The sequence below is a fragment of the Gorilla gorilla genome, chromosome 6 (assembly GCF_029281585.2).
Source record: "Gorilla gorilla gorilla isolate KB3781 chromosome 6, NHGRI_mGorGor1-v2.1_pri, whole genome shotgun sequence".
NCBI classification, from domain to species: domain Eukaryota; kingdom Metazoa; phylum Chordata; class Mammalia; order Primates; family Hominidae; genus Gorilla; species Gorilla gorilla.
In genome coordinates, this window is record NC_073230.2 from 55,608,101 (window position 1) to 55,621,330 (window position 13,230).

Below are 13,230 nucleotides of genomic sequence, written 5' to 3' on the forward strand. Positions count from 1 at the left end.
CTAAGGTATGCAGAAGTGAAAGTTATCCCAAAGGTTTTCACAGTGGCTCATTCTGTAACGCAGCCTCATTTTAAGACTGTCTGATCTCCATGATACATCACCTCCTCATTCCAGACCACCCAGAGCATGTGAGAAGAGCCACTCTTGAAACTCCTCGAGCATGCTTAACCCTGCTAACCTGCGTTCCGTGTGCCATGGGAAAGGCAGCAGCCCGCCAGTGTCACCTCTGTTGGCATTCGTTCTACCCTCCCTATACAGAACTCACTGCTGGACTTACTGCTTCCCCTCCTAAAACAGCTGCCTGTAAAAGGGGCATGGGTCTTGCTTTCTTTGTATTTTTCAAAGCTCTTGAACATGGTGAGTGCTCCATGAAAGTATTTGGAATGAAAAAATCCATGAAAAGAGTCTGTCAAAGCATAGCTGATGGAATGAAACAAGATACAACTGGAGGAAGATGTATGTTGTGATGCCTTATTACTTCACTGGGGAAGGGAAGAGTCTTCTCCAAACCACCCAACCACCTGGCAGCCCTGGCTCATGCAGAGGTCTCCAGTCTGGATGCGCTCTCACTGTCCATCAATGTGGAAATGAGGCAAAGCCTGCCAATCATACAATTTACTCCCTGAGGAGACCTGTACATTCTCAAATACATAAACGCACACAGAGAATTCGTGTTAGCTTCGGTCAAATCAATGACACAGAGATGCCATGTGTCATCAGGCACTGTGCTACATGCTTTACACAAACTCTTTGAGGCAGGTTCCATTATATTCCCATTTTGCCCATGAGGTAATTGTGGATTAAGATGGCCATGCCCCTTGCTCAGTTTCTACATAATGAATGATTACACTAAAAATCTTTCCCAGGTCCGCTTGCCAGACCCCCTACCCCTGTCCTTTCCCAGTGTGCAGCCCCAGGCCCTCGGGGAGGCCACAACACGGTGTGTTTCCATGACACTGGAGGCACCTCCATTCCATCCATCCACTTCTACCCACTGTCACTGATATGCATGCCAAACCAGACATATTGAAACTATTTAGAATCCAAAAATATAGCATGCACTCCAAACTTAATAATCTCCTTAGCAAATTCTGATCTGAGCATGTAGGTTTTTAAATGGATTCAAAAACAGCAGCCCAGATAACTTCGAAGTTCAGTTTGAATAACCATTTTATATTGAATTAGTAAATCAGGAAAGATGCATTATTAATCTAGCAAGATTCAATTGTTAAATTTACAAAATAAGGATTTTACTTCAAAAATCTTATTTAAATATTAGAATGTTATCCTGGTCTCTTTCATCGCTTTTATGAGACCTAAAAGAAATTTCACAAGATTCAAGGCTTTTAATACTCAGATAGATTCAGTAAAACAAACAAATAAGACAATATGTAACTCTAGGGCAACTGGCAAATTAACCATTTGGGAGAAGGCTGGAGTTAGAATCTTGTCCCACATCTGAACTCTCCGAATGGTGATTATGAGTAACAGTCTGATGACAGATAAACCTTGATTTTCATCCTGGTTTCCCATTTACTTGTTACGTGAACTGGAAAAATTAACAAAACTTCTTCGTACCTCAGTTCTTCTCACCTGCAAAACTAGGATGTCTGCTAAAATTGGCTGTTGGGTGGGTTAAGCAAAACAGGGTCCATAGTGCCTATGCAAGGTACCAGGCTCCTCAGAAGTCCTTGATGTCTGCTGGCTAAAAAGAAAAAATGAAACACATACTGAAACAACACCCCTCTCTCAGTGACTGACAGAACAAGTAGGCAGAAAGGCAGCAAGTGCTGAGCAGACCTGAACACCACCATCAGCTAACTTGACCAAGGTGACATTTACAGAACACTTTGCTCAACAACAGCAGAATACAAATATTTTAAAGTTCAAATGAAACATCTGCCAAGTTAGATCATATTTTGGGCCATTAAAACAAGCTTCAATAACATTCAAACGATTCAAGACACGGGATGTTCTCTGACCACAGCAGAATAAAATTAGAAATCAGTTACATAAGGATATCAGGAAAATCTCAAAATACATACAAACTAAATAATATACTTCCAAATCACCCATGAATCAAAGAATAAATCAAAAGGGAAATTAGGAAGTATTTTTATCTCAATAAAAATGAAAACATATCATTTTCATTCAGGGATGAATGCTAACGCAATACTCCGAGAGAAATCTGTAGCACTAAATGCCTATATTAAAAGAAAAAAGGTCTTAAATGACCTCAGCTCTTATGTGAAAGACTATAAAAAGAAAAACAACTTAAACTCAATGTGAACAGAAAAAAGTAAATAATAAATAAATAATAAAGATCAAAGCAGAAACCAGTGCTGTAGATAACAGAAAAAAAAAAAAATAGAGAAAACGAATGAAACCAAAAGCTAGTTCCTTGAGAAGATCAATTAAATTGACAAGCCTCTAGCCAGGATGATAACAACATATCAAAGACACAAATATGTTGTCTTTGAATAACAACAACAACAAAGACACAAATTGCCAATATCAGGAATGAGAGAGGTGACAACACTACACTTTTTACAGATAAAGGATAAAATAGAAATATTATGAACAACTTATTCCTATACATTTCACAGCTGAGATGAAATAGAAAAATTCCTTAATGATACACATTACCAAAGTTATCTCAAAAAGAAATAGATAAGCTGTATAGTCCTATACTTCTTTAAAAATTGAATTCATAGTTTAAAAGTTTCTAATAAAAAACTTCAATTCTAGATGGCATCTCTGGTGAATTCTATCAAACATTTAAGAAAGAAATAGTTCCAATTCTAGTCAAACCCATCCGGAAAACTGAAGCAGAGAGAATATTTCCAAATTTATTCTAGGAGGACAGCGTTATCCTGATACTAATATGAGATAAAGACATTACAAGAACAGTAACAAAAAAACAAAACCCAGGGTCCCCCATTGTCACTGGCTGCTTCTCCCTTGAGGAATTCTCCTCCAGGTCTCTCAGCTCCAGCTCTGATGCACCCTGATTTGCTCCAGCAGCTGACTCAGCCTGGCCCCAAGCCTAGCGCATCTCCACACCTGTTTGCTCATTTGCTTTTACTGGATTGTGAGATGGCTGAGGAATTTTTTTCTTCATACCCCAGTGCTGAGAATGTAGTAGGTATTTGGTAAATATTATAGGATTCAGTTTTGAAGCTGGGAGGTAGGTTGAACATAAGTGTTACCAGAATCCAATTCAACCTGGAATGCTGTGATAAACATAGGAAGTCTAACAGGAATAATAATGAAGAACTGTATTTATGACCACGGAATAAATAGCACCATTATGGAGAGAAAGGTACAGGAGCAAAGACATCGCTCAGCAATAAAATTTAAGGATGGGTAGGGAGGTGTTGAGACCTCCAAAGATCCCACTGGTTGACACTTAAATTCTTTTTTATTATTTTTATTTTTATTTTTGAGAAGGAGTCTTGCTCTGTCACGCGGGCTGGAGTGCAGTGGTGCAATCTTGGGTCACTGCAACATCCGCCTCCCAGGTTCAATCAATTCTCCTGCCTCAGCTTCCTGAGCAGCTGGGATTACAAGCATGCGCCACCACATTCAACTGATTTTTGTATTTTTAGTAGAGATGGGGTTTTGCCATGTTGGCCAGGCCGGCCTGGAAATCCCAGCCTCAAGTGATCCATCCACTTCAGACTCCCAAAGTGCTGGGATTACAGGCATGAGCCACCACGTCCGGCTGACACTTAAATTCTGACTATCCCAAATGATTAGTCTAAATTAATCATGATAATTCCATTTCACCATGATCAAATGAGTTTGAGGGAAAATATTCTTGGGGACTTCCTGAAAAAGTTTCCTCATATCTAATGATAAGACCGAGGGAGATGGTCTCCTCCTTCCATGGACATTTCATCTTTGGATGTGATCCCTGGACCTGTAGCAGATATCCTGCAACCAAGCAGGGTGTCCTCCATCCTGAGGCAAAGCCAGCACACAGCAGAATGCAGAGATGGCATCTGCCCTACCTCTCAACTTCTGGTTTTGTAGATAACATATTTCCTTGCAGTTTCAGTCAATTAGGGTCATGTTTTACATCATTTACAGTCAAAACTATTGTCAAAGGTTATAAATAATAATATAATTGGGGGCTGCATTAGTGTAAGTATAGTTTCTAAGGCAAGTGTGAAGTGTGAGAAATTAGTTAGGTAAAAGCCATGCTGCTGCTATAACAAAGAGCCCCCAGAATCCTCAGAGCAAAACAGGATCCAGGTTTATTTTTCACATAAGCAGGGGGAAGTTGGCACAGTTCTCATCCTAGAAAGGCAGCTCTGTCATCTTCAGCACAAGGCTTCTAATCTTGCTCCAGGTATCACTCACACTTGGGAAAGAAAAAAGAGCATGAAAAGGCACATGCCTGATGCCTTCAGGAGCAAGTTCAGAAGCAGGACACATTGCTCTCTATAGGGGCTGTGAGGAGCTGCAGGGGAGGTGGCGTCAGTGCCTGGGCAGTAGCTGGGGCCTGGACAAAGCTTGGGCAGTGAGGGACAGACAGAGATGGATGCTAGTAGCCATCAACATTTAGCATAGCACATATTTTTCCTAATCATGGTACTCTTGGACTATTGTTTATCATTAAGAGGAGACACAAGAAGTACAAACAAGGCCAGAGGAGAATCACAAGGAGCCAACCAGCAGATGAGGTGACTCAAAGCCACATCATGGGAGGATGGTGGTGGTGAGGGCTGATGGGGCTTAGGCTGGGGAAGGAAGACCACCAGGGCTGCCAAGGCAGGAGGAAGAGCACCACACTTCCTCACATGTGTGAGAGATTATCGTGTGGAGAAGTGGTTAAATGATTAATTTTGACTCCGGGGCAAAGACCTTCCATTTGGTGGAGTTTACAGAGCAGGTTATGGCTCAACATCAGAAGGGAACAAAAGAACAAAAGAATAATAGCAGTTGAAGTCACTCATGATTAGAATAAAGAAACGCCAGTGAGTCACATGGAGGAGATAATACAGACCTGGTGGCTCATCAAGGAGGTATTATAGCCCTCAAACAGGTGAAGATGAAGAAAACATTTTCCCTTACAAACAATAATGCACCTGTATTTGATCTGCTGTAAAGGTCTTTGACCTATGATTTACCAACTTCCAGTGTGCTTAAGTCTAGTATAGAGATAAGGGCAATTGAAATGAGACTATGTATTACTGATATATAGGAGACTTATGATTTTAAAAGTCATCCTCATCTTTGTATGAGTTTCTTAGTCTCATAAGAATTTGAATTTCAGGACTGGCCTTTAGCACATGAATGTCTTCTCTGACCCAGCATGCTGAGGAACAGGCTTGGACACTGACTTCCCACTGACCTCAAAGGCAGTGCTGTTCTTGAACTGGACTTACTTCAAATGCAAGGCAGAACTTTTTATTCTGGAAAGAATTGTGCCTATAGAACAGACACTGGCGATCATATCGTTTTTAAAAAATGATATTCAGCTAACAGGTTGTTATATTAGTAACTAAACTAGAAGTTCTTGTCCTACGGAGAGAATCTCAAGTCTTTGAAAACATATTCTTTCCTACCCTTCACTCAAGTAATTTATCTGCTCTGAAAAATGCCCAAAACACACCACTGTGCCCTGCCCAGTGCCACAGACATTTCCACTTATTTTTTAGGCTAAGCAGCAAATGTGGATCCAAAAGTGGAAGAAATCAGACACTGCTGATGGCAGATGTCTTGCCAATAGGTCAGATGGCTGCATGTTTTTAATCAAGCAGGCCCCATCACCTGAGAGCAGAGATCAAATTATCAAGGTGGTGTGTGTACAGCTTTTTGCAGCCACTGGCAGACTCAGTTTCCTTTGTCAATTTCTGTCTGGGATACGATGCTGTTCAAAATGCTGGTGAGACTTTTGTGGTTAAATTATGCTGAAACATGGTGTGTTTTGAGGAGCAAGTTGTCAGCCAACTCAATGATACCACCAGTGGGAGAAGTCCATAACTCAGGCTCAGCTCCTGTATCTCTGTGGCTTGGTCAGATTCTCTAATTACTCTTCCACCCACATTTCTTGCTGATATTCTCTACGGAGATATTTGGTTACTGATACAAACATGTTACTCTTGTCCCAAATAACTCAGATTTTTTTAGCGTCTGAGAATGGCTCCACCTTTACAGAGTCTAAGATGACACAGGCTCTTCCCTCCACCCCTATTTGGGTTTTGGTCCAGCAGAAAGTGCGAACATATGGTGCGGGGCCCGCAGATGAGGCCAAAATCTCATTAGGTAGAAATCTGAGCAATTCAGGATGTCCAAATACTGCAGAAGCTCAGATGTTTTCAAGCTTTGGAGCTTTCATCTATAAAAGATACTTGGGGAAACGATAAACCATGGGCTGGGTGGGAGAAAGGAGGTGCCCAGAAAGAGCACATGTTATGCACATTTGTGACTAGACTATTCTCTTGTTTGCTAGGAAAAATAATTAATATTTGCACTGGTTTTTAAGTTAATACCATTTTCAACTTATTGTAATTTTGTATGCTACAACAACCTCATTATTTTTTAATTTTTTTTTTACTTTGAGATAACTGTAGATTCACACAGTTGTAAGACATAATACAGAACACTCCTATGTACCTTTTACCAGGTTTTCCTCAATGGTCACATCTTGCAAAATTACAAAACAATATCCCAGCCAGGATATTGACATTGATACAATTAACGTAAAGAACATTCCATCACCAAGATCCCTTCTGCTGTTCTTTTATAGATGCACCTAAGCCTTCTTCCTTCCTTCCTCACCTTCTTTTCATCCCTGACTCCTGGCAACCATGAACTGCTTCCCTTGTCTATAATTTTGTCATTTTAAGAATGTTATATTGGCCTGGCGCTGTGGCTCATGCCTGTAATCCCAGCATTTTAGGAGGCTGAGGTGGGTGGATGACTTGAGGTCAGGAGTTTGAGACCAGCCTGGCCAACATGGTGAAACCCCGTCTCTACTAAAAATACAAAAATTAGTCAGGCGTGGTGGTGTGCACCTTTAGGCCCAGCTACTTGGGAGGCTGAAGCATGAGAATCGCTTGAACCCGGGAGGTGGAGGTTGCAGTGAGCCGAGATAGTGCCACTGCACTCCAGTCTCGGCGACAGAAGACTCCATCTCAAAAAAAAAAAAGTTATATAAATAGAATCATACAGTATGTAACCTTTTGAGTTTGGCTTTTTGCACTCACTCAGCATAATTCTCTGGAGATTCACCCAGGTGGCTGTGTGGATCAATAGTCTTTTTGTCTTTATTGCTTAGTAGCATTCCATGATGTGAAGGGACCACAGTTTGTTTAACCATTCACTCAGTGAAAGCTATTTCCAGTTCAGAGGTGTCACAAATAAAGCTGCTGTGAACATTCATGTGCAGGTTTTTATGTAAACCAAAGTCTTCACTTCTTTGGGATCTATGATCCAGATAATTTCTGGGCGATAAGTTTTCATGTTTCATTTTATAAGAAACTGCCAAACTATTTCCCATAGTTGCTGTACCATTTTACATTCCCATCAGTCATGTATGAGTGATGTGGTCTCTGCATTCTTCCCAGCATTTGGTGTTGTCACTATTTTTTATTTTAGTCTTTCTAAGGTATGTAATGATATATCATTATGGTCTTAATTTCCAGTTCCCTAACGGCTAGTGATAGTCACATCTTTTCATGTGTTTGCCATCTGTACATCTTCTTCAGTGAAATGTCTGTTCATTTTTTTGGTCCATTTTCTAATTAGATTATTTACATTTTTACTGTTGAATTCTGAGGCTTCTTTATATATTGTAGATACTAGTTCTTTGTTGAACATGCGGTCTGCAAATATTTCCCTCCAGTGTGTGGATTGTCCTTCCATCCTCTCAACAAAGTCATTTGCAGAACAAAAGGTTTTTTTTTTTTTTTTTTTTTTGAGACAGAGTCTCACTCTGTTGCCCAGGCTGGAGTGCAGTGGCATGATCTTGGCTCACTGCAAGCTCTGCCTCCTGGGTTCATGCCATTCTCCTGCCTCAGCCTCCCAAGTAGCTGGGACTACAGGAGCCTGCCACCACGCCCAGCTAATTTTTTTGTATTTTTAGTAGAGACGGGGTTTCACTGTGTGAGCCAGGATGGTCTCGATTTCCTGACCTAGTGATCCGCCCGCCTCAGCCTCCCAAAGTGCTGGGATTACAGGTGTGAGCCACCACACCAAGCCAGAACAAAAATTTTTAATTTTTAAAGTTCCAATTTCTGATTTTCTCCTGTTTTTTCCTCCCGCAAATTTGACAGTTTCATGTTTTGCATAAAACATTGTTCATGATCCATTTTGAATTACTTTTGTATATGGTATGAGGTATAGGTACAAGTTCTTTTTGTTTTCTTTTGCTTTTGGATGTTCAATTGCATCAGTAACATTGTCAAAAATGCTATTCTTCCTTCAATGAATTGCTTCAGCACCTTTGTCAAGATGAGTTTGGCATATTTGTGTGAGTCCATTCTGGGATCTCTATTCCTGGGATCTATTCTGTTCCAATGATCTTTGTCTCTTCCCCTCTGTCAGGACCACATGGTGTTGATTGCTGTGGCTGCATAGTATAGTATAACCACCTTCTGTGCAAGGCATCCAGTTCCTCCCCTCTCCACTCTGACCCACCATCCAAGAAACCAGCTGTCTACGAGAGTTATAAATAATGTCACCTGCAGCTTTTGAAAAAAGATGCTCAACTTCTGCAGGGTGCAGGGTGTTGTAGGTCCTTCAAAGGTCAGTGCGTATTTCTAAACTTTAATAATTACATTTCCTTACTCCTGCCTGGCAACAGGACCAGGATGTTGGTCCAAAAAAACACAATAACTTATGAAAGTAGAGACTGCAAGGAGGCCCTGGCAAGCACAAATCTCTGGAAAATTATTCAACTCAGGACAACTGCAGCAGAAAACTTTCCTAAGGTCTCTACTTTTTCAAGGACAAGGGCTAGTATTTCAGTAATACTTAAATTGATTATAAACTAGCAAGAGAAGCCAGGAAGAAGGTCACCATGAGAAAAGAGTTCCTCCCTACAGTCCCAGAGATTTGTACAACCTCATTCTATATTTACTTGAATTCTGAAGATCAGATAGAATAAATCTCCACACTGGTGTAGTGAATGATGACATTGGTACACCCATGTGTACTAGCTGTAACTTGGACCCTCTGTCTTCCCCTCAAGAAAAGTCTACTGGGATAGTGGTTGAGTGAACATGGCTTTGAATAGGGAAACCCTTGAATCTGCTCTAATTTTTCTTCTCCTTGGTCCTACTTAAAACCAATTAATTGTCAAGCCTTTCAACTATATGTTGAGTAATAAATTATTCAAGACATAGTTAAGAGTGCAAAACCAGTGGGAACTGCTGTACTAGATTTTACCAAAGACAGACACTCACTCCCAAACCGCTGGGGAAATGGATTCGATCTTTACTAAAGGTGTTGTGCTGGTGACATGGATGAGGTATGTCTTTGGGGATTTTATCCCTTGAGAATGAGTCACTTACCTGAGAAGGAGGCAACAGGAGCCCCTGACCTCAGAGGCTCTCCTACATTCCTGCGTTCTGTAACTTAGAAAGCCATTGGGAGTATACATTGATAGCTATATGGTATTTTAGGGAAGACCCAATGGCATTTCTATTTAAAAGTATTATTTAAAATAGCAAAGAAAATCATCTTTTGTTATTACTTGATCTTTTCCACAGTCAAATACTCAGATAATCTACTTGTTTTATAATTTTAATGATAATCAACATGTACTAACATACAAACATCATTCTTATAAAAGCATTTATAAATTAAGATCTACACAGAGTAAAAAAGAAGAGTTTGCTAATTTTTTGAGTATTTTGTTTTAGTTTTGTCAGATTAGTGAAACTAAATTTTTCAAAAAGCTAGAATTAATGGAAAACTATAATACTTTCTTCAAATATTTACATTTGCTTAAATGTATTTGTTATGGGTTGAATTGTTCTTCCTCCAGAACAAAAAAAGGCACTGGTGGATGTGACCTTATTTTGCTGATGATCAAGCTAAGATAAGGTAATTAGGGTCGGTCCTAATCCAATACGATTGTGTTATAAAAAGAGAAAATTTGGACACCCAGGGAGAATGCCCTGTAAAAACGAGAACTACACTGCCACAAGCCAAGGAACTAAGGGAAGCTGGAGAGAGGCCTGGAACAGATCCTTCACCAGGGCCTTCAGAGGGAGCGTGGCCCTGCTGACACCCTGACCTTGGACTTCTGGCCTCCAGACTACAAGAGAATAAATTTCTGTTTGTGGCACTTCGTCATGGCAGCCCTAGCAAACTAATGCAGTATTTTACATATTCTTTTGGGAAATAATTGTAGTTTGCAAGACTCCAATTGAAATAGAAACCTCAAAAAGAAGCCAGCTGACAGTGTATTTTAGTTCTTGAGAATTCAACTTTCTTGAACCCTGCTAGGAGACAATTTGGCCCAAGTAAATGAATTATGTGTTCACAGTCATACAGAAGCCCTGGTTTATATCCTTAGTGCCTCGAGTGCCATTCTAGCACACATCTAAATAAAAGGGATTAACAATAATATTTCAACTTCATTGGAGCTATGTCTGCCAGGAAGGAATGAATCAGCAGCCACAAAAACATTCCTGCTTGTGAAGTCATCCCGGGAAGACTTAGTATAATCCATGAAAGCAGAGAGAATTCATTTCAGAAGGCTGTCTGCTTCAACATTTCTCTTTAGGTTTTAAGTTATTCCCACTTCCAATATATTAAGTATTTGTAAGCCATATCTAGTTCTTTTAAATTTAATTAGCTTTTCATGTGATGTCCATCATGGGAAAAATTCCAAGACATACTTAGAAACATAGAAAAGCTTAGAAAAAACAATAAGAACCATTAAAACAAATCATATCTCACAACTATGACCCTATCATTTTGTCATCTCTTTACTTGAGTAATACAATAGCTTCTTTTTTTTTTTTTTTTGAGACGGAGTTTCACTCTTGTTGCCCAAGCTAGAGTGCAATGGTGCTATCTCAGCTCACTGCAACCTCCATCTCCCAGGCTCAAGCGATTCTCCTACCTCAGCCTCCCAAGTAGCTGGGATTACAGGTGCCCACCACTATGCCCGCTAATTTTTTGTATTTTTAGTAGAAACAGGGTTTCACCATGTTGGCCAGGCTGGTCTCGAACTCCTTACCTCAGGTGATCCGCCCATCTCAGCCTCCCAAAGTGCTGGGATTACAGACATGAGCCACTGCGCCCAACCCACAATAGCTTCTTTTTAAAAGCGTTTCACTTGGAAATAATTTTAAATTTAACAAGAAAGTTATAAGAGTAATTCAGAAGCACTCAGCTACCCTTTCCAGAGCCACCTATTAGCATTTTCCCATGCTTGCTTTATTAGTTGCCCTTTTCTATCCATATACATCACCCACCACTTCTTTTTGCTCAATAACCAGTTCACTAAATATTTACTGAGTGCTGGGCTCTGTGGAAGCCACAGTGGTGGAGAGAAAGTCATGAGAATTCAGCTAGCAAGGGCAGAACCAGGATGTGAGAGCAGGTGAGAATGATCATTTTTAGTTAAATCTAGGAATATACTGGTCCTTAACATGCTGAATGAAGTCTGGGAACTATGGGATGCATTCTTCCTGAGTATACCTCATTTGAACTTGATGTTTGCATCCTTACTGACCCCTCTCGGCTTCACATGAAGAAACACATCATAACATAGGTCCAAGTGGATACAAAAGTTGCTCAGGTTTTTGTCCATAATTTTGAGATTTGTATTTTCCAAGTTCCAGGAATATAATGTTTTCTGAGTGGACATAGTTCACTTTCAAGTCAATGTTGTTCATCTTTGGATCCCCAGCCTCTAGAATTGTGCCTGGCACAAAAATACTTGAGGAATGCATGAAACGTGAAAGTATTAATAGTCTCTATTAAAGCTATAGACAGCACTTACAGCATGCAGACACAAACTCCTTTAACTCCTTTACCTCTCTCAGTGGTCTCATGGGAGAGGCTCTACTACTGTCCTCCTTTTACAGAGTAGGATGTAAAGACACGAAGAAGTTAAGTCGCTTTCCTACAGTCACCCAGCCAGTGGTTAAAACTGAATCACTCCACAGTTGCTCAACCCTCAGACCTGCCTGACCTCCATGTTTATCAGGAGGAGTTGGGGCATCTCTAGGGCATCACACTTTCTGCATGTTCAGGCCGAGTTGATATTTCTTTTTTTTTTTTTTTTTTGAGACAGAGTCTCACTCTGTCACCCAGGCTGGAGTGCAGTGGTGCAATCTCGGCTCACTGCAACCTCTGCCTCCCGGGTTCAAGCAATTCTCCTGCCTCAGCCTCCTGAGTAGCTGGGATTATAGGCGCCCATCACCACAGCCGGCTAATTTTTGTATTTTTAGGAGGCACGGGGTTTCACCACGTTGACCAAGCTGGTCTCGAACTCCTTACCTCAAGTGATCCACCTGCCTCGGCCTCCCAAAGTTCTGGAATTACAGGTGTGAGGCACCATGTCTGGCCAATATTTCATTTTAAAAAGCCCCTTCTAGCCTGTTTCTTCCTCAAGGATTCAAACTTAGTGTTCAGATACATTGCATCATCTGTTAGAAAATACCAAAGTCAATGAAGATTCAGTAAGTTTACAGAACCTAACTATAACTACAAAAACTTCTAGATTTGAGGGAACTCAGTAAATTTCTTTGACAGTCACCTGTGACGGGGGCTATGTAAACGCATTGGGAAAAGCTAAGTATTCTAAATCTTCTCATTATTCTACAAACTGGCAAGTTAAGGGAAGAAGCTGAGAGAAAATTCACCCTCTTGATGGCTTCCTGCTCCTAAGTAACACTGACCGGCAGAGTTCAGAGCACAAACCTTGCTGAAAAGAGTGGCTGTGGACTGTGGCATGCCAGTCTTCACAAATAGTGTTGGGGACCCCAAATGTGAAAGGAAATGCAGATTTTCCACAGTTATAAAAAACATCTCACCTTCCTCCTGGCAGGTAGGTGCTAAGGAATTACACTGAAAAAAATAAAGGCAAAAATCCTCTAGGAGAGACTCTGTGCGCTGAGGTCAGGCGCTCCCCTCTGGATGTTCCTGCCTTACGCAATGGTATTCACAAAAGCAAATCAAGAGGAAAATATGTGGAGGAAAAACCCTTCTGACATCTCTAAATTGCATCCACTGACTAGTGGCCTAGCCAGCTCCTGC

At 40.7% G+C, this 13,230-nt stretch overlaps 1 protein-coding gene across 1 annotated transcript in view; it reads right to left on the reverse strand.

Moving 5' to 3' along the window:
* Nucleotides 1-12,353: 12,353 nt before the first annotated feature.
* Nucleotides 12,354-13,230, reverse strand: part of PKD1L1 (polycystin 1 like 1, transient receptor potential channel interacting) — a 162,778-nt gene continuing 161,901 nt past the window's right edge. The window contains exon 57 of the mRNA XM_063708537.1: nucleotides 12,354-12,620. Within this exon, the coding sequence (XP_063564607.1) occupies nucleotides 12,603-12,620 (18 nt within the window). The 3' untranslated portion in view covers nucleotides 12,354-12,602. The remainder of the gene's footprint in view (nucleotides 12,621-13,230) is intronic.